Here is a 23,328-nt window from a genome sequence, read left to right on the forward strand (position 1 = left end):
CATGGTTTCACACACTGCCAGACATAAAGTCATGAATGAGTAACCCGACTCCACCCGACTCTACTATCAGCCCTCTGATGTAGTACACCATGTAATCATGACTCCGGTCAAGAGAGATTACACCGGAGCTCTCAGAGCTGAATATTTACAACTGCGTCACCACCTTCCTGCCACTCAACAACAACAAAAACAATAACAGCATCACAGAGAGAGAAAAAAGCACAACAATGATCCACAACAGAGCCAAAAACAAGGTCTGAAGTGGTACTATTTGGAAATTATGTAAGCGGGGTTGTAAAGGTTCCAGGAATCCGGACAAAGTGTTCACATTTCTTTGGAGTCAAAACGACAATATTTGCACAATAGGGCATCGTTGGCATGTTCAGTACAGTAAAAGCATTCTGGGGCACTGTGAGGGGCTCTGTACTGTGCAGTGTGAATACTGTATTAACACGGTCTCAGATGTTTCTCCTAAAATTCCTTAGGATAAATAAAAAGACGTACTGAGACAAAAGAAAGACAAATTGTTTACATAAAGTACAAGTATAGGGCTAATACATTACTGTGCATAGCAGCTAATAGCAGATAATTTGATGAGAAATGTTGAGTTCATATTGAGATATTCATATCGAAATCTGAAAACAGTTTGAGACACTTGAGATCTATTTTGAAACTCTAGAGAACACATGTGAGATTGTACAGAGCTCTGAACTTGATGTCTCCATTTAATCTTTCTTTCAATTTGTTTAATCTCAGACTTAATGGTTTAAAAAACCCAAGGTTTTTTTTTATTTTTTTTATTTCTGTCACCGATGGAGTTTTGGTTACTTGCCACTGTCGCCTTTGGCTTGCTTAGTAGGGGATGCTTGACTGATTGCACAAAGAGAAGAGAGATTAACTGGATAATGACATCACTGAATCATCAATGAATTGACTTTACCTGGAAAAAAATAATATTTGTTATTGTCCTCTTGCATTATTGACAAACTATTTTCCTTGTTTGACACTGTAAAGCTGCTATGACACAATCTTTAAAGCACTATATAAATAAAGGTTAAAAAAACATAATGGAGATCATGGTTCTCTCAAACGTTTCTCCTATAATACTTTTATGAGAGGTTTTAATTCATATTGAAATGTATGATTTGCAGGTTAAGCAAAATTTGAGATTGTTGGGATCAAGTTTAAGTATCATCTTTGTCTCAGATGTTTCTCCTAAAAACCTTTGGAACAAATGAGACATTTGCTGACATACAACATAAGAGTATAGAGCTAGGAAATTAATCTCAATGTGCTTTTCATATAATCTCACTGCGTATAGGAGAAGCAAGTGAGATATTAATGATATCTCATTTGTGATTCTTATCTCTAATGTGTTTATCTAACTGCTAACTCTGCAAAAACAAAAGTATTTTTCTCCTAAGCAAAAGTAGAGCGTCTATTTTTGTCCTCAAATTAAAGGGAGATTGAAAACTGTAATATAGACGTGGCACTGAGCGGTCCAAATTAGCTGGAGAGTGTTATAAAAAGTTCCACTCCCGTTTAGAGTGTCAGAAATGCAGGCAATGTTTTTTTTTTTTTTTTTACAGCTCTTTAGCGTTAGTCCAACCACGAGCATCTGGCTCTCTGACAGAGCAATGAATAACCACATGAAGAAGAGACCCGAGCGCTCCACTGAGCATTGCGCTACAATCTCTGGGACACCATGTCTCTGTTTCATGTTACATTAGATAAGCTTATTTTCTCACTCTCTTTCACTCAGATTTCATTCATTATGATAATAAAGGGCACAAGTACTGCATATACATATGCCCTGTCAGCCGCTGGCTACAAGTTGCCTTTTCTTTTACTGTGTTGCCTCTTGTTTTGCCGACTTCCCCTTTTTAAAGGTGAAGATTATTGTGAAGTTGTATTGATTTTGGTATGTTTAATTTTGAATATTATATCATTTGTATGTTCCTTTGTCTTTATTTTTAATATGATATGTGAGTTTGTGTACATTCGTTACTTTTCTGAGTCCATAATCAATGTTTTTGGCGAAATTGCACCTCACTCCACATGTCCTTCTTGGGTGTTTAACTAGGGGTCCGTAACAAACTTAAGAAGGATTAAGACAAAAAACAAAACCCTAAAATCAAAATAAAATCTAAAACCAAAGAAAAACTCCAAACAAAACTTAAAATAAAACAAAAATCCACATCAAAAACCCAAAATAAACAAACAAAAAAAAAACTTGTTTTTGTTAAGATATATGTTTGGTGTTTTTTTTTACCTTTATTATCATAGGACAGTTAGTTGACAGGAAGCGAAGTGGGAGAGAGAGAGGGAGACGTGATCGGGAAAGGTCCACAAGCCGGGACTCGAACTCAGGACGCCCCAGAGCGCAACGGCACTATATGTTTGCACGCTGCCCACAAGGCTATCAGTGCGGACACAAAACTTTATTGTTAGGATATTTTAGTAAACGTGTATAATTTGCTATAGTGGACCTCCTACAGTACCTAAAAACAAACAAACAAAAAACCTAAAACAAAACAAAACAAAACCATTATTCAAAATAACAAAACAATAACATTAAACATATTTTAGTAAAACTGCTGAATTTGCTATAGTGGACATCATACTTTAGATAGATTATATATTTAAAAAGGTAGAATTGTGACCATGTTTCATTGACAATGTAATTAAATGTATAATGTATCATTTATGTGCAATTTTAAGGTGATATAGGCAAAAAAATATAATATAATAGTTTATAATATTAAACTGAACTGAATCAACTGATTTCATCTGAAGAGTGACTGTTTATATTGTCATTTCAGGTCTGCTTTACAGCATAATTGAATTTTGTTTGCATTATTGAATCACTATTTTCTTGTTTATCACTGTAAACTGCTTTGAAACAATCTGTATTGCGCAAAGCCCTATATAATTACAGGTGACTTGACCATGGATTAACTGATATCTTACAAGGTATCTCACAAGCAGACCTACGATAAAACCAATCACTATCAACATGTCATTGCATGTTGGTGCCATCATAGAGCATTTCACAAATAACCCTAATTTACCTCATTAGCTGAAACAAGGGGTAATAAAGTATACTGCATAACCAAAGCATTCATTCTGATTTGATTAATGCAAAAGGGAGGAGACAGGTGCCAAGATTAGCCACAGAATAGCAGTCTTAAGTATTTGGCTACAATGGTGAATTCCTGCAGAAAAAGGTATCAGGCACTTTCGAAGAAACATGAAGAATGGGGAAGAACAAGGAGGAATGCACAAATCTATTGAAGGAGATTAAACTAACCTCTGATATTGCCTTGGAAACAGATCAGTATTATTGACACTGATAGACTGGATGCCTTTCACTTTAATGAATTAGATATGCAACAGATCAAGATATCAATTGGATTCAGTCTGAAGAATGTCTGACATCATCCAGAGCTCGTGGCAGCCCTGGACAAAGTCCAACACCACTCAGTGATTAACCACTGCTTCCTATCGAACAGCTTTATCACGTCAAATTGAGCTGGCCTTTCTGTGCACTTCCAAAATCAGTTCGACCCAAGTCTTGACTCTCACGCACCATTCCTTGTTTGCATACTATTTATGCGTGTAAAGAATGAACAAGAGGGTATGTGGCTAAAGTCACAGATTTATGACATTTTAGCCTGACCCAGAATCATTTTGACCCAGAAACACATTTTTGATTACATGCACTAAATTAAAATGGTCATTTTTTTCAGTTTCTGCTTTCTAATGACATAATTAGTATGTTTCTGCTCTAAATATTTGTCTATATAATAATTATTTAATACAGTGGATGTTATAAAACAATTTTCAGGCATTGTATAATGACAGAATTAGGAGATTTATCCAAACTTAATTAAAATAAATGAAATTCAAAATTAAATAAAGGCAAATAAATATGCATGAGAGATATAAGTTGTACTGCATCTTTCAACCCACTGATATGCATTTATATGGTTTTTGTATATGTTAAAAAAAGAGATATCATTGGTTTGCATATGCATTCATGTTGTCTTTGTATAGTAAGAAGAAAGAGGTTATTGGTTTGCGTATGCTACATGCTGCCAGTGGAGGCTACAGCAATCTGTCTCACAAATTATGAAGAAATTATGTTTATTATTGGAATTTTGTAATAAGAATGACATAATTCGAAACTGAGACTTACACACAAACAGTTTTTTTGTTTGTTTATAATTGCATTTCTCCACAAATAAGGAGAATTTTGCAAATTGCATACTTTTTTTAATATACTATTATAATATTTATTACTGTTTTGGATTAGCTTTTATTTTTATAAATTTAATTTTAGCAATTTGGTTAAATGCTTTTGTGATTTTTATTAGTTTGTTTAACATATTTCTATTTAGCTTTATTTTTTATTTCCATTTTAGTTTTAATCAATGTAGTACTTCAGTTGCCTTTTTCACTCAGTTATATTTTATTTCAACTTTTTTTCAACTAACAAAAATTAATGTTAATAGTTTTACTTTTATAGTTAACAACAACAACCCCACAAACGACTCAGTGGCTTCCAATTCAAAATGATCACATCACATATTGTCTAAGAACACACTCAAAAGTATGTACCTAGTGCATATTACGGAGAATTGGGACACAGCATGGGGCAAAGTGTTCCAAGCAAAACTGATCTCCTGCCAGCTGTAACAGCCAGTTTAATGTATACTGAAACCGGTTTGACTGCAAAGTAGGTCAAAAGGGCAAATGCAGGGCATTTCTGGTTAATTAAGATAGCACAGACAGAGAAACGGACGGATGGATGGATATGTCAGCTGTGTGCTCTGAAGTGTTAACCCTAATGGTTCCTCTTACACCTGTCAATGGAACACAACACCTGTTGCACACTGGTGCAGCTGCCATATAACATGTGCTAATGGGAAAGGATGAGCGTGTGTGCGTCTAGTTAAACACGGCCATGTGCTTCATTGCACACTGATACTTGCGCAAACCTAAACCACCAGCTGGTGTAATACTCATTAACACAGAACACTTTCACTGACATGAGCAGGTATAAATGTTTATAACAGTTTTTTAACAAAGGTTTTTTACGAACCTTTTAGTGGGAAGCGAAGGTGTAAAAAAACAACTGATAACAGGCGACCAATCAAAAGAGTCATGTTCGTAGGTGGTACTTGTGTACTTGTTGTGGTAACACCCTGAGTTTGAGTCAAGAGCAGACAATACAAGACCTGGTAACACTTTATTTTAAGGTGTCTTTGTTACACGTTACATGTACTTACTATTATAATAACAATAAATTATGCATAATTACATGCAAGTAACCCGAAGCCAAACCCTAATCCTAACCATATAGTAAGTACATGTAGTTAATTAATATTACTCAGTACTTAAATGTATAATTAGGACACCTTAAAATAAAGTGTAACCCAAGACCTAGACCAAGACTAGACCATCCTAAACCAGACTAAAGACTCGGTCTCAACAAGGACAATAACTATAAAGATAACTGTAACTATACAGCGTTAACAGTCATTTTAATTCTGTAAGAATTCAAAAAATAAGGTTTTAAGGTTTCATGTTTGAAGAAGTTTAAAGCTTTTTAAGTTTGACAAATTATTTTAGTTGCAACAGGCTGCGAGTCCCTATGCAGTTTATTTTTGTTGGATATACAGCAGCATTATTTTAATGTCACTAATATACTATTATAGTTTTTTTAATGTCAATGTGTTTGTCTCTTTTCCAAAAACAGATAGAAAATCTATTCTATAATAATATATTTTTAGATATAATATATCTAAAAAAAAAAACATCTAATTAAAAAAAAATATATATTTATATATATATATAGCACAGACTGTGTTGATTGTGGGTTTGCACGGGTTGGGGTGGGGTTAGTCAAGATCTGAATCCAGCAGTCTATCCACAGCCATGATGTCATCACATTACAGAGTCCAACACCTCAGTATTGACCCCGCTTAGATAACGTCTCGTAGCGTAACATTTAAAAGCATGTAAGGTTAAGAGTTGTGGCGGTACAGTGCAGGGAGAAACTTAAAATAAACTTAATTGCATATAGTCTCTTAAAGCCTAAAGTAGTGTTGTACAGTGGCCCAAAAAAGTATTTGGACACTTAAGCCACATTCACTCAAAGGGGATTTAAAAAAAGAATTCTAAGGCACCACAGGTGAACATAAAAAAAAAAATTTAATAGATATTACCATACTTCCCTAGTCGATTAATCACAGTACATTAGGACAGTTGTTTTGTATTAACAAAAGCACAAAGTTTTGTTGATATGGTGAGCATACAAAAATAAAAGTAGACCCTTTACAGATTCAAGTGATGTATTACTTTTATGTGTCCAATCAAAAGTGACAGAGCATTTTAAGTTCTTTTCTCTGTCATCTGGAAAATATGAAAGTGCTCCCGCACAGTGGCCTTTGCCTTTGTATTGCTATGAACTCCATATTCTCACTATATCACACTATAGATTTTTTTAGTCCCATTAATATTAAGTGGCCTTAACTATGTACTTACATTTGAATTAATCATTTGGTACAATGCACTTATTGTGTATATACATGTTTTTACATTGTACTTATAATTTAAAAAATACCTGCATGTAATTACATCTGTAATTAATTTCTGTAATTACATTTATAGTTACAACACTGTTGACCCATCCCTTACACCTTAAACCTACCCATACCACCAAACCTGTCCCTAACCTTACCCATATTCCACCTCAATAGCAGCAAAAATGTTTTGCAATACAATATGACCACAACAAGTACATTGTACGGAAACCAGATAAGTCCTCTGCACAATCTGAATTTGTTGCAGCCTGGAATTAAACTGCTGGTTTCGTCTGGCCAGAGGAGAATGATGGCGTTTTGGTTCCTTCAACACACTATTTTCCTGTTTAACCCTTTAGCATTCCTGTAAAATTTGCCTAAAACGCCTAAAAAAGGCATACCCAAAGTAAATTGCATGCTGTTCTTGAACCATTTGGAGTACATACATGGTTTTGGTCTCTTTTGAAAGGTGACAGTCTGAGGTGTGTTCCTCAATAGTCAGAATTACTGTAAGTCTTATTGGTATTGAGTAATAGAACTTTGAACACACTGAAAAATAAAATAAAAATGTAAAGCTGTATATACTCTAAAGCTGCTTTGACACAATCTGTATTGTAAAAAGTATTGTGTGTGTGTGTGTGTGTATATATATATATATATATATACATATAATTACATGCAAGTAACCCTAAACCAAACCCTAACCATAATAAGTACATGTAGTTAATTAATATTACTCAATACTTAAATGCATAATGACACTGTAACAAGGACACGTTAAAATAGTGTAACAAAAAAAAAAAACTTTTTTGATGTAAGTACATAGTTAAGGCCTCTTAATATAAAGTGGGACCTTTTTTTTGTCTAAGAGTTCAATAAATCGTACCATTTCAAAAAATGAAATTTTCTGACTATTATTTAACATTTCAGGCTTTTCCGGGTAAAATGTATGTATTACACCACTTCACTTCAGTGCTTGAATAATTTTTTCAACCAATGAATGTAGAAAAAGCATGCGCTTTTGAAACCTACTCAGACTGACCCTGCACCGCACACAAAATGTTTCCAGTTCAGATGATGTGTTGCAGGTTTAGATGCTGTGCGATAACCAAAATGGGTTTCCGTCCCTCCCACAGATGTGATCTGGGTTAAAAATAGTAATTTATATTCATAACCCATTTCACAGTACTCCACACCACAGTGTCGCACTTGTACTTCACTTGACTTTGCTTTTTGCTAGCTGAAAGCCTCGAGCTGAATGCGAGGCATGTGAGGGGCGTCTTGGCTACGGGCACCGCAGGGAGAGTCCCTTTAATGCGGCCATGTGACACACTCAAAATATTCCACCAGATGAGAGGCAATGTGGCCCCCAGCGACTCTCACACACTGAGTTCACTGTAGTCTCCTCACATCCTAGTGGTCTTTATCTGTCACCCTGCACTTCTGCTAGGCCTTACTATTCTGTCTGCTTCCATTTCAGAACTGGTACAAACTTCTATTAATAGTCTGAGAGTAATATTGCTTTTTTTCTCCACTGTTTTTCAGTGTTCTGCTAAATTTAGTTGACGAACGAGCACTGGCAGGCGTTTTGTCGGCAATTAAATGATGGCGTGACTGCCCATTGGGCCACTGACATGAAAGCACCATTGTCTGAGAGAATGCCTTCGACTTTCTCCCCATTGGTCAACTTCTCCACTGGGTGGCCGCAAAATTTCTTTTAACTATCTCTTTCAAAAGAGGCTGAGAGGTAAAAAACTGTGAGACAGACAAGTCTGTGAACTTTTAAGTGTGTATTTTAATGCAGTTAAAAAAAATGATTTAAAGAGAAGAAAGACAGAGCTGTTTCTGATTACAGACTGACGCCGAGTCATATCAGGCCTCTGTGGTGGTGAACGAAAAAGCCCCCGTGTATATAATGAAATGACTGTACGTATATTTCACTGCATGTGAATCTGTATGTGGCAATGAAATGGTCTATAGTTTGCTTCCCTGGGCCTGCTAGTGAAGATATCCATTCACATGGGAAGGAAAAACAAATTTTTTTTTTCTCTGTGTGAGCTGTCCTCTCCTCTCCTCTGGCAAACAGCAGCGCCTGCAGATCAACATTTGAGAAATCTAGACAGATAATTTTTCTGTATATACTCATTATCACTGGAGTGTCTTTGTTTCACATAATTAACGATTAAAAATGATAAACCCCTCCCCATCACCAGATGAGTATTTGAATATGGTCTTGTCTTGTGGCCAGAATTCAGTATCAGTCCCAGAACACTGAGTGTGGAAGTCAAATCCTTGCTTGTCACAGTTTGTAGGATGTGGTGCGGCACATTTCAGGACAGCAGGGTTTGTACCTGCTGTGGGGTTCTGTGCAGGACAGACTCTGCATCTTTATAGGCATTTGTAGGGTTGGTGACACCTTTGTACACCTCTCCATACGCACGACACACCAGCTCTGTGGACTGTTTGAAGATCTGCTCCCTGTGAGAAAGAGAGAGAATTATTCTGAATACTTTGTTAAATTTACACATTCAATTTGAGTTCATTTATATTAGTTACAGATCACATTACAGTACTCATGTCACACTGTTGATATCATTGTAATTAAATAAAATGGACAACACCATGAATTTATTGTAGCTGACTACACTTTCATGTATCATGTTAGACAGACACAAGAGTTTCCCAAATAATAAAATGAGTAGCTGTTGAAACCTTTTTACCATACATGATTAGTAAATAAACCGGTCAAGGCTAACTTGACAACTATATTTTTCATTTTGTGACTGAGCAAACTAAGTGAATCAAAACAACTTCACAGATAAATGACTCTAGGAACACTTCGGTAGCCATAACTTGGTGCTGTTTTGGTTTTTGAGGGTACTTCCGTTGATCTGGGTTCTTGGAAACACATCACACATGAATCGCCTAATTGAAAACTACATAAACTGGTCCGAATATTGCTGGATGAGTGAGCAAAGACAGTAGAGCCACACAAAACACTGATCTGGGTTCAGTTCAGGACTACTGTAACACTGCCCTCTACAGATGCACTTCTGCTAGTACAGCTACACATATGTATATACTGCAGTCTTAATGGTAAATAAGCAATTAACATGCATGTGAACCTTTATCTCATACATAAATAGGCCTCATATCAAATTAAGGCTTGGCTTTAAATTTACTCCAAAAAAAAAAAAAAGTGTCATTTACTCACTCTCAAGTTGTACCAAACACGTCACATTTTCCATTGAAACACAAAATGTTGTTCTCTTCCATGTGATTAAAATTAAAAGGACTGCAAGCTTCATAAAGGACGCAAACACAACATTTCATATATCTTCATTTTACACACCGGCCACAAGGTACATCCCATTTTGTCTTTAGAACTTTAGAACTGCCTTAATGCTTCATGCTATAGATTAAGCAAGGAGATTTTAGTCCATATTAACATGATAGCATCACGCAGTTGCAGCAGATTTGTCGGCTGGACATCCACGATGCAAATCCCTAGTTGCACCACATCCTAAAGGTGCTCTATTGGATTGAGATCTGGTGACTGTATAGTATAGTGAACTCATTGTCATGTTCAAGAAGCCAGTTGAGATTATTTTAGATTTGAGACATGGTGTGTTATCCTGCTGGAAGTAGCCATCACAAGATGGGTCAGGAGGTGGAGTCAGAATTTGGTCATAAAGGGATGGACATGGCCAGCAACAATATTCAGGTAGGTTGTGCTGTTTAAACGATGCTCATTTGGTACAAAAAGGTCCAAAGTGTGCCAAGAAAATATCCCCCACACCATTACACCACCGCCAGCATGAACTGTCGATACAAGACAGGATGGATCCTTGCTTTCATGTTGTTTACGCCAAATGTTGACCCTACCAACCAAATGTCTCAACAGAAATCGAGACTCATCAGTCCAGGCAACCTTTTTCCAATCCTCTTCTGTCCAATTTTGGTGAGCCTGAGTGAACTATAGTCTCAGTTACCTGTTCTTAGCTAACAGGAGAGTGGTCTTCTGTTGATGTAGCCCATCTGCTTCAAGGTTCAACGTGTTGTCCGTTAAGAGATGCTCTTCTGCATAGCTCGGTTGTAACGAAGGGTTATTTGAGCTACTGTTGCTCTTCTATAAGCTCAACCAGTCTGGCCATTCTGCTCTCACATCAACAAGCCATTTTTGCCCATATATCAGCAGTTTCTGAAATCTTCAGACCAGCCCACCTGGCACCAATGATGCCACACTCAAAGTCACTTAAATCACCTTTCTTCTCCATTCTGATGCTCAATTTGAGCTTCAGCAAATTGTCTTGACCATGTCTGTGCATTAGTCAGCAGTTGAACAAGTGTACCTAAAATGTGTCCGGTGAGTGTATATTGCTATATTTCTTCAGAAGCCATCTGGGTTTGTACAAGAAATAGATTATTATCAGTGAATAATAGTCGTCGTTACTCACTGATAATCTTTCATTCTAGAGAGCTGTTAATCAGTGAGGAACTCGATCAAGATAAATCTGATAACAGGATCAGTCAGATCCACAAATCATTCAGAAGAGTTTTGTGAATTGGATCCAACAATTCACTATAATGCCCGACCCAAAAGAACAATTCCTATATGAATCAGACATGAAAACATGGGCAGATGTCAAGATTTTCAGCAAAAACTACTTCATGAAGTTTTGAAAGACACAAGTCTGATTAAATAATGGCAGAATTTTCATATTTGGTTGATCTCTTTAACCAAATTTAATGAAATGTACAGAACAAAATTATGTGTGTGCAAACGGATCCATCTCTATTTATTTTGTCTTTGTGTCTCATGCAGAGTTCAGTCACGTGTGGCGTGTTTATGTGTGGAGAGATAGCTAGAAAGAGAGAGAGAAATGGACCAGGAGCTAATTAGTTGTGCCAAGCCTGTGCACGAGTCCATCTCCATTAATAGAGAACATTAACCTGAGGGACAGTGAGTGCTCCTCAAGCCTGTTACATTTCCCAGTAACAATGTGACTCAGTGTGTGCGCCTCTCTACCGCTCAAATAGCAACACCACACTGATGTGCTGATGCTAAAAGCACCAACTACAAGGAAGAGAGGGAGACAAGAACAAATGCCCGAGAAACCTCTCATGCTCATCACCGCTTCGTTAATGTGATGACGGCCAGATCGATTTTATGGACCAAAACATTGTTTAGGTTGGATGTGACTGAGTAGTAAGAAATCGTGTAGCTAAATTGTAGCTAGTAAACAAATGCATGTGACAAAAAATTGAGACAAGAACTGAAATGTTGTTCAGTGAAATTGTATATGAGGATTGAAAATGTGATGTGTACTTTTACAAAAAAAATACAACATTTTAAAGGGGCAATATTCTATGCTAGCAATAGACTGAAATTGCCAGTTCCACTTAAGATGAACTCAAAAATTTAAGTGTAAAATACCAATAAATATTTTCATTGTTAATTTACACTACCATTCAAAAGTTTGGGGTTGGTAAAGATTTTTAAATTTTTCTGAAATAAGTGTCTTATAGCAAGGCAGCATTTATTTGATCACAAATACAGTTAAATGTAACAATATTGTATTAAATATTATTACAATTGTACTGTTTCCTATTTTAATTTATTATAAAATCAAATTTATTCCAGCAATGGCAAAGCGGAATTGTTAGTAGCCATTACTTCAGTCTTCAGTGTCATGTGATCCTTTAGAAATAATTCTAATATGCTGATTTGGTTCTCAAAAAACATTCTGAAAATAATATGTTGAAAACAGTTCTGCTTAATATTTTTTGTAGAAAAACCTTTCGAGATTCTTTGATGAATAGAATGTTCAAAAAGCACAGCATTTACCTGACCAGTCTTTTTACATCATTAACGTCTTTACTGTTACTTTTGATCAATTTAATACTAAATAAAAGAATGCATTTCTTAAAATTTCTTATTGACTCTAAACTTTTGAACTGTAGTGTATGTAGAAATATTATTGTAAAGTGTTACCATGAGGTTTTCATGAATGATTCTCAGACTTATAATTAAACACGCCGTTTTTGAAATTGTACTTTACATTTACATTTAGTCATTTAGCAGAAGCTTTTATCCAAAGTGACTTACAAATGAGGACATTGGAAGCAATCCAAATCAGCAATGAAATGCAAGTGCTATGACAAGTCTCAGTTAGCCTAACGCAGTACACATAGCAAGGTTTTTTTTTTGTACTTATAATCTATATGTAAATTGCCACTGCTATGATGGATATCTACAGTATTATGCACATTTATTTTTATAAATTTTATAGCTTAATATCCCCAATCCTACTTTATTTTTATTGTATGGAGGACAGCAGCTTAGAGATTCTGCATCTACTTTTGAGTTCCACAGAAGAAAGTAAGTTATACAGGTATGGACTGACATGGCAGTGATTACATTTTCATGGAAGCCTCCATTTTTTTGTGAACTTTCCATTTTCTGCGAACTTTCCATTTTCCATCATTCTTGAGCTTTTTGTTTATAAAAGGGGGAAAGTGTGTAATTGTAAAATTGTTTTGAAACAAAATGATTCATGTTCTTTGCAACTGGCTGTATTATAGACAGAATGTGTGCTAAATGTGAGCTGACTCCTACTTGATAGCAGCACTGAGCAGGAAGTTGAGTTGCGGCATCACAAGTGTATCAGGAGAGGCCAAATAACGGTCAAACTGGACCTGTGAGTACAACAGACAAAACAAGAATGCAAAGAAAAGACTTGATAAAACTGTAAGTACTATTCGGAAGGGATTTGTTTTGTTGATTTACAATTTTTAACAAAAGACGTCTGTGATTTAATCTAAAATTAATGTGAAATAAGATTTCAATACGATTTCACCTTTCCTAGAAATGTGGTAAAAAGGTCTGAAACCCACAATGATCTAAAATCAGTTCGCTGAAAAACAGTAGGTAATTTGTTTCGCAGGTTGTGTGAGGAAAACAGACATTTTCAATTCAGACCAGATTAAAAATAAAAAAATAAATAAAAATCACAAAATACATCTGAAAACATGAATTTATCTGACCTTCTGAAGAAAAAGTAGTCCTGTTCAAAAGAACTTAATAAAGAAACAGGTCTTACCATAGCTGTTTTTAAGGATGTGCTGTCCATTCCAGGGAGGTTGGCCAAGGGACCCTAGGAGGGAGAACACAGCAAACCATTAGTGAAGAATACAAAACTACTTTTCTTCAGCTCTGCGAACTGAGACAGCCTGCGGCACAGACATAACACAAACAACGAAGAGAAAGAATAGGTGCAACAGCTTGAAAACACACAAAGTGAGAGATTTCACATTTTAACCAAATTCGTAGCTGCTATGTGACACTTGAAGAGACCAAAAAAAAAAAAAATTAAGAGGACAGGAAAAAGAACAACAAAAAAGCTGTAAGAAGTATAGAACGTTTCCCAAAGGTCCACTTGACCATCTACTGTACAGTGTGCAACGGTTCAACACTGAGGATACGACACATCCTTGTGTTGCATTATGAATTGACTTGACACATTTTGTAATGCAGCAATTATTAACTCTCTAATGGCACTATTTTTGCTAGCGAAATTTGCCAATATTCGCTAATGTGACCACGCCTTTACTTGGTGGTAGAACTGTTCGATATGATTAGCATTAATCATAAATTGTACTACTTATTATTCATTGTTGTCTTTGGTCTAGGAACGTTCAATATATTGGAACAATATTGGGCCATATTATAAAACAATTTATTTATAAATAAAACGATTTATTTGATTGTTTTAGGGTTTTATGTTTTATTTAGACAAAATAGTAATGAACATATATCATATATAATCTTGGCCATTTATTAGTTAACAGCCATAACATTCAAATAATTATCAACTTTGTATATTAATAGAATATAAATATAAAATAATTACTTTTTACTTTTACCTTTACCATATTGCTTTTTCCACCACTTAATAACTGCAATAAACTATGACAGGACATTTATTACACTGATTTTTACTACAATTAAATTTTAGACACTTTGAAGTGCTGTAACGCACAACCTCTCGTGAAGTCCGGGTGCTTTATTATAAAATAATAATTCTGATTATGGGTTTAGGAACTTCACATTGTGCCTAACATGCTACTGCAACAGTTTAATGCACAGAGGGCAAAGATTCATTGTGAGTGTCAAACATCAACAGGATCTTCATTTAGTGTCCAGTGGTCCATTTAATGTACACACAATTTGGAGGGTCATAACGTTTTTAAAACGATGCCATCAACATAACACACAAAGTTGGCTTTTGAGGGCCAGATTCATGAATCATGTCTGTTGTGGGCAGCATGAGCCATATAAAGCGAGACATGCTGTATTTAACAGCATGAGTGGACAGAGAAGACATTGATGCAGTAGGCGAGACAGTTGTGCCCTGTGCTGTGGACAGCAGGTGTCCAAAGACGCTTAGTCACATGCCAGCCTTTTACGGGGGTGTGTGATGAGGACAGGCGTGGAAATGCCCAGACTGCACTCCTCTGCCAAGACCCACACAAACCCGTGCTTACTTTCAATGCTTCTGCGTTCTCGCCTGTCTTCTGTAATATAACACCTTGCTTAAAGTGCCTGTACATGTCCAAAAGAGTCACAAAGTTCACTGGAATCTTTTTCACCTGACAATTACTCAGTTGAACTTGAAAGACAAAGCTGGGTTGTAAACTCGAACACCCAAAAGAGAGTATGTTTCACAAGCCATAGGAACAACATAAAACAGTAACAATTCAAGTCATGATGAAAGTAGTACATTTTTAGTAACAATTTAGTAGTTGCTTTAAGTGATTTATTAAAGAGAATGAGCTCATTTGTACCAGTTCATTAGCAGAAGAATCATTCATTTGAGAATCTGACTAGACTGGTCTCACTGTGTTTCTGATTCACTAAAATAAATGTCTAAGAGTGAAAATGAGTTCTAAGAGTCGTTCATTTGAGAATTGGACTACATTGGTTGCACTTTATGTGTTTGACTCATTAAAAAGAACTGTCTCATTCGTGCCACTTCATTGGCAGAAAAATACAGTACATCTACACTGCCTGCACTGCATGTTTCTGATTTACTCAAAAGAATCAGCTCATAAGATTCATTCATTTGAGAATCAGACTACACTGGTTGAGCAGTATATTTCTGAATCACTAAAAAAGATTGGATCATAAGAGTCATTTATTTTGGGAATCAGTATGTATTAGACTGGCTCAAACAAACAGATTCAGAATCATTCACTCAGATTACACTGGCTCCACTGTTTCACTAAAATGAAAAATCAGACTACATAAGTTCCACTGTATGTTTCTGATTCATTAAAAAAAAAATCTGCTCATGAGAGCCATTCATTGTTCTTAGAAATGGCAAGTAACCTATTTTAATAATCTTTGTTTTATTTACAACAAAAATCAATTTTAACACTGTATAATACGTCATACAATTTTAGAGAGATGCTGAATGCCCTGAACATCAGCTGTGCGAAGCCAAATCATTAATGAACAACAACAAAACAAAAATAAATAATTTGCTCTGTCTAATCTGTAAATGCACATGTAAATGTGCACACAGATGTGGACAGGTAATGTAACGTGTTTACAGAATAAGCTCTATTCTGTGTTTTTTTTTCAGTCTCAGGCCATTTCCTGCCATGTGATGAATTTGAGTGAAAATCTGCACTATGTGATTTTATTAATGAGCCTCTAACCGTAGGGTAACCACGGTAATAAGGTCCAAACAGGAGACACATAAACAATAGAGACTATTCCTGTGAAATGAGAGAAAGATAAAAAGGAAGTAATGTGCGCTATTAGTGTGTGCATGTATGATGGAGGTGATATGAAAGGGGAAAGATGGTCACAAATGGTGTTTTGCAAATGAGAGCTCAAAGATGGAACAGTCAGAAGTTACGTCACAAACTTCAAAATACTATTAAAGTAATAAGCTACATCATTTCGCATTTTCCCCATCTACATCCCCTTAACTGTGGTAAAATAATAATAATAACGACAAATAGCCTCTCATAGCTTCTTGCTTTTACAAAACAGCAGCAAGAGCAGCTGTTCAATAAATAATTACAATTATTAGTAATAATTATAGATTTTTATTATTAATCTTTCGTATTATGTGCATGAAACTAAAAATAATGTAATAAAAATAATGACTGAAACAAATTAATTCTTTCACCATGTAATATTGTTCATTAGACAACTTGACGCCTGTTTACAGTTTACATTCACCTTAACTGACAAAATATATCTGATATTTTACAGCAGCTTTGAATATCCAATAAGAATACTCATTCAGTCAGATGAAACTTTCTGTTTTGTAACACACATTTGCTCCTGTGCCCTTGATAAGAAGCAAGAAACACTCAAAATATTCAGGCCGTAATAAAAGCAGCACTAATATATAACTGATAATAATAGTAAATGAGCTGCTCTGTGAAGAATTTATTTAAAAGCTTTATTTCTGGGTCTTGTGAAACTGTGAATAATTCATATAATTCCCGTAACGCTGGGAAACTTCTGCAGTTTTAGAGCGGGCAACTGAGCAAAAAGAGAGAAGGAGAGTTTTTTTCATGTCCAATAATGGTAACAATACAGCAGCTTCGAGTATCTGCCAATAGCAAAGTTTTTGTTTATTTCTGAGTTTTTATTTTGATCAGTTTTAGAATATCTACCTCATTAACTTGTTAACCATAAGCTGAGTCTTGTTACTACATAAAATATTTTATACATATCTATCTATCTATCTATCTATCTATCTATCTATCCTAGTACTTAACATGTCCTCCATAACTTTAAGTATACTGCTCTGACCTTTCTTGGCATTTGAGTGTACAAGATCATGACAAATTGTCATATCTGTCCTGTTTAATTCCTGGAGGACAACCTCTTTTAAATTCCCTGATCTTTAATGGCCAGTGTCTCTACAAAATTTCCCACAGGTGCTCAAGAGTGATAATGGTGGGTGAAACACTTGTACACTGAAGGATTTTCACCTTGGGAGAATGCACTGTATACCGTCATTGTCATGTTGAAAAATCAATAACACGGGAAATCTACTGTTTCAAGTTTTTCTATTACATCACACAATGGTGTGTGAATTCATGACACCATTGATATAGCACAACTCCCCCCACATCTTCAGCACTCATAAATCCCGATATAAGAACTTCATGACCACTGAACTTCACACTGTGGGAACCAGGCAGTTCTCACTATACTCCTCCCCTAGCAATGCCATACCATTTTGGATGGTTAGATTCAAAAAATGACTGACTTGGTCTCATGAGACCAGAGTATTTTAATTTATTTATTTAATGTTTTATTTGTTAGGGACAGATACAATAAACATAGATGAAACTGGAATAACCGTCATCACATGCATGTACCATAGTGCTTGTAGCCGAAGCTAATTTGCAATACTTGTCCCTAGGAGGGCTTTTATAAATTAGTTACAAAAAACAACAAGTAGTACACACATTTATAATATAAGTACACTAATCATGACTACAAGTTCGTTGATGTATCAACCAAGATTTCGTGGCTTTTTTTAAATGATTATAATTTGCAATAGATTTTAAATAGTCAGGCAATGAATTCCAAAATTTTACACCTTTTAGTGAGAGAACAGTCTGAGCAAATGATGTTTTACAATGTATAACTTTACAGTTTCCACTAGAAACCGCTCTAGTGGATCTACTGCTCCCCTGCAATCTCTCAAAAAAAATTACATAATAGGGGCAAGACAATTTAAACATTTAAAGGGGTCATATGATGCTTTTTTAAAGATCATTGCTATAACATGTAAAAAGGGAACATGAAAGGAATATACTAAAAGCAACTCATGTAAACACCATAATCATAATATTGGCTTATTTAGAATAAGGTAAATAATTAGATTACTGATGTCCATGTAAACGTAGTCAGTGATGGTATCATATTTGCTTTCTATCTAAAATTTTCAAAGCTCTATTGTAAAGACATTCAGCATGATTAATTATGGATTGATTTGTCTGAGACCAAATAGCTACTATTTGGTACATATGGTACAAATAACCGTATGTGATATCATCATCAAATTTTAAAAAAGCTGGTAAGATTTGCCTTAATTGTTTTACACAACTTTTTAACATGACTTTTAAAATTTTACTGAGAATCGAAAATCATACCAATATATTTTTCTTCTGATACTTGTTCTATAATCTCATCTTTAATTCTAATGTATAATGATTCTGTTACAGGTAATTTTCTTATTGAAAAGCATATGGACTTTGTCTTTTTAGTATTTAAAGTTAAAAAATAGGCATCAAGCCAAGCTGACACTTTCTCTAAGTTGCTAACTTTTCTTCAATTTCCACACAATTTCTACCAGATACGTAGATAACCGTGTCATCAACATACATTTGAAGACTCGCATCAGGACACACTTCTGGAAGATCATTAATATAAATGCTAAAAAGAATCGGACCCAAAATTGTTCCCTGAGGAATTCCTATATCAATATTATGAGGAACTGACTTAAAATTATTAATGACAACACTTTGTTCACGACTTTTTAAACACGAATCAAACCATAACAGAGATCTTTTTGATATATTATACTTTGTTATTTTTGACATTAAAATATTATGATTTACGGTATCTTTGTCTTTTTAGTATTTAAAGTTAAAAAATAGGCATCAAGCCAAGCTGACACTTTCTCTAAGTTGCTAACTTTTCTTCAATTTCCACACAATTTCTACCAGATACGTAGATAACCGTGTCATCAACATACATTTGAAGACTCGCATCAGGACACACTTCTGGAAGATTATTAATATAAATGCTAAAAAGAATCAAACCCAAAATTGTTCCCTGAGGAATTCCTATATCAATATTATGAGGAACTGACTTAACATTATTAATGACAACACTTTGTTCACGACTTTTTAAACACGAATCAAACCATAACAGAGATCTTTTTGATATATTATACTTTGTTATTTTTGACATTAAAATATTATGATTTACGGTATCAAATGCCTTTTTCAGATCCAGGAATACTGCACCAACTTTGAATCCTTTATCAAGTGACCGCTTAATATTTTCTAATAATAAGCAAGTAGCTGTTTCTGTAGAATGGGTATATCTAAAACCAAATTGTAAATGGTGTAAAAGATTATTAGTCTCTAAGTGATGCAAAAATGGTTCTGATACAACCTTCTCCAGCACTTTGGAAAGAACTTGGAAGACGACTAATTGGTCTATAGATAATCATAGCATCTGAATTCCCAGATTTGAAAATAGGCTTTACTATCAGGGAACTGCCCAGTTCTGATAAAAAGATTAATAAGAAGAATAGAGGCTTAACTAAAAACACTTCCATTTAAAAAAAAAAATGGATTGGATTCCTCTATATTCTATATTTTGTAAATATTAACAATTGTGTAAATATGGGACTTTAATTAAAAAAAAATAGTTAATTGTTCTTTAGTTACAGTAGGAATTTTTGGTGTAGACAGCAACCATGAAAAAAAAAATCACTCATCACAAAATGAAAACTTAAAGTGAAGGCCTGATTATTTCAGGGACATGACGTGACAACTGCAGTAGGGGGAAGAGTTTCCGGGAACATTAATTTGACAGCTTAATATACTGTCTGTTCCTCAAATAAAGCTATTGAAATGTCAAGTGATAGTGTTAAAAAAGGAAAATAGCAGAATCAGTAATGGAAATACAACTATGGAGATTCTACTGTGAAAGCTCTAAAAAGACAATAATATCCTTATTTAGCTCAAATCAGTTCAGAATGTCTTCAGAAGAACTAGAATATAATTGTTCTTTTATAATAGTTTTTTGTTCTTTTTAGAGCATGACAGTAACAACCATAACACATAGTACTAGATCTTTAATATTGGACTGATACTGATACAGAATATTGGATCGCACATCCCTAGCATCCCTTTCTATTCAAGAAAAGCTGTTCCTTACCTAATCCTAAGCGGTTTTCGCATTCATTCTCACCTGCTCTGCAGTGTGCTGCTGGACACAGCTGTAGATGTGACTAAGCCCAGTTCTGGTCAGCACGAAAGACGCCTGCTCATTGATTAGAGTGTCCAAGTGAGCCTCAATCTAGAGTCAGTGGCCAATAAAAATACATACAAATGTATTACATTTTAACTCAGTTTGACTCATCACAATTTTAACTTATCTACATTATCTTATAATTTATAATTGTATAATGTAACACACCTGAAACTCCAGCATTTCTAAGCGTTTGTCTGTGAATTCAAAGAGCGCTAGTGTGGTCTTCATCATGTATAGGGAGTTCACCATGTAGGTGGCCATATCTGCTGTGCCCAGGTTACTGGCTGATACCGTGCACAGCTGCAGCAATGGGTCAAGGATGCAGGACAATACCTGAGAAACAGCATTGAGGATGAAGGGATTAACAAAAAGCAAAAAAACAAAACAAAAGAGTGACCTAAATGTATCTGTCTGACATTAATATGAGTAAAGCACTCCATGCCTAACTGGAATAGTGTATAATATTATCAGTCTACTAGTGTAGTTGACAATATTGCACATGTATAAACATAAATACAAATATATTAAGACAACTGATTCATTTCTTGCATGAAACAACAACAAAAAAAGTAACTTCTTCTACAAAATAATTTAATAAATGTATAATAAATAAAGTTGACAAACAAAACAGAAACAGTGAGCATTTCTTTCGGATACTTTCTTTATATCAGCCAAATTCAAGTCACTAAAAGGTAGATACACACTGGATTTTGCCACAAAACATGAAAAGAAAAGTCACCTGTGCAAAGTCAGCCTGACGGGCATCAAGAGGCAGAACTGATGAATCATGGGAGGCCAAAACCTCCCTAAGGAGAGACAGAGTCTGAGTGAGAGAGGCAGTGGGACCCAGATCAGGAGGTGGAAGCTCTACCTGAGAAAACAAGAAAACAAGAAGTCTTTTAAAAATCTTGTTTCAAAAAAGTAATATATATTGTATAAATTTCACAGCAAAACTGAAAACATGTCCATTGTAAGATGTATTAATATCACCGTGTATTAAAGTGCATTTTTAATGTTTTTTTTTTTTTTAAATACATTCAGACACAAAAAGAGCATCATGTCACTGATCCCCTGACAACACGTTTTTAACTCCATACATTCTGACTTTTAAGAGTGGTATTTACCATTCCAGACCCTCAAAATCAAGCCAGGCATGTCTGACAGCGAGACTGACACCTCTGAAGGCTGACTAATAAACACCCTGCTATGCGAACACTACCTAGAGCTCTGCTGCCTCTAATATAGCTTATTAGCTCAGGCTTGTGTTCCTGGCACCGAGCAACGTCAGGGAGTGATACGTAACGTCCTAAGCCTGAGGTGATTTGATTAGTGTGCTGCTAAGGCGATAATTCTTTCAGAAGCGTAGAGCGGAGGCCATCTTGTTCTGGCTATTGATCCACTTATCAACGAAGTGTTTTTTTTTTAACTAGTCTGTTCGTGTTCAAGGATATTTTGGGGATAATTTAAAATCCCTGGTGTGAGAATGTGTTTTTTTCCACCTGGTAAAAACAAAATCCAACTGATGAATGACTGTGAGGCACATTTGCGCACATTTGTTATGTTGATCACTACAGAGCTATAGGGGTAGGATGCTGTGTTAGAGCGCCTAAATGCTAGTGTATTCTGGGTTGTTTTTAGACAGTTGCTAAAGTGTTTTCATTGGCTGGTAAGGCATTGTTTACTGGTTTACTGACATAAGAGTAAGTAAAAAATTCTGAATTTTTACACCTTTTCAGATATGTGGGAACATTAGAACAAAAGAAGAGATTTGAAAAAGAAAAAAAAACTTGGGATGAGTTATTTAAGTATTGTTTGAATACTATTATAGTATTTATAAATATTTTTATTTTTTTATATTTTCAGAATTTTTTTATATATCAAGTTTCAGCAATTTTATGTGCTTTTTTTTAAATCCGTTTTTGTTTTTTGTAAATATCTATATATGAGTTTATTTTAATGTTTTAGTGATTTTAGTACTTGAACTTACAGTTGTGCTCAAAATTATTCATACCCTTGGTAAATATGATCAAAGATGGCTGTGAAAATGAATCTGTATCATCAATCCTTTAGATATTTTATTTTAATAATTTACTAAAATCTAATCTTTCATTGGAGAATAAGAATTTAAAATGGGAGAGAAATCTCATTATCAAATAAATGTTTTTCTCTAATACACATTGGTCACAATTAATCATACCCTTTTATCCAATACTTTTTGCATTTTCTGCAGTTCTCCAGCTGTCATCCTTGGGAGTCTTTGGCCACTCATACTCTCCTCCACACCGTGCATTAGGACGATATAGACACATGTCCTCTTACTGTATTAGAGAAAAATATTTATTTCATAATGTGATTTTCCCTCAATATTTTAGTTAGTTGCCAAGGCAACATTTCTAATTTGTTTAACTTTTTAAGTTTAAGCTTTTCATTTAATATTTACATTTTATTTTATATCAGCTTTATTTCAATTACCCCACAGTTCTAGTTTTATTTAAAAAAAACAACAACACTGAAATGTACTTACTTTATCCATGAGGCGACTGGCGTGAATACTAAGGCTGTTGAAGAACATCTTCTTACTGAGCATGTGCATCTCATCAATGGTCATCAACAGAGAGGAAACACTGGTACCCATGATACCACTGAGAGAGA

General features: G+C 35.0%; 1 protein-coding gene across 1 annotated transcript in view; it reads right to left on the reverse strand.

The window, feature by feature from the left end:
- Nucleotides 1-8,638: 8,638 nt before the first annotated feature.
- The window catches only part of LOC107740391 (conserved oligomeric Golgi complex subunit 6-like), a 54,012-nt gene continuing 39,322 nt past the window's right edge, over nt 8,639-23,328 (reverse strand). Inside the window, exons 11-17 of the mRNA XM_016552818.1 lie at nt 23,201-23,318; nt 21,416-21,547; nt 20,842-21,009; nt 20,614-20,721; nt 13,691-13,744; nt 13,207-13,286; nt 8,639-9,065 (exon numbers count right to left, since the gene is read on the reverse strand). Of these exons, the coding sequence (XP_016408304.1) occupies nt 8,918-9,065; nt 13,207-13,286; nt 13,691-13,744; nt 20,614-20,721; nt 20,842-21,009; nt 21,416-21,547; nt 23,201-23,318 (808 nt within the window). The 3' untranslated portion in view covers nt 8,639-8,917. The remainder of the gene's footprint in view (nt 9,066-13,206; nt 13,287-13,690; nt 13,745-20,613; nt 20,722-20,841; nt 21,010-21,415; nt 21,548-23,200; nt 23,319-23,328) is intronic.

The sequence above is a fragment of the Sinocyclocheilus rhinocerous genome, unplaced genomic scaffold (assembly GCF_001515625.1).
Source record: "Sinocyclocheilus rhinocerous isolate Xijiao unplaced genomic scaffold, SAMN03320098_v1.1 scaffold315, whole genome shotgun sequence".
NCBI lineage: Eukaryota > Metazoa > Chordata > Actinopteri > Cypriniformes > Cyprinidae > Sinocyclocheilus > Sinocyclocheilus rhinocerous.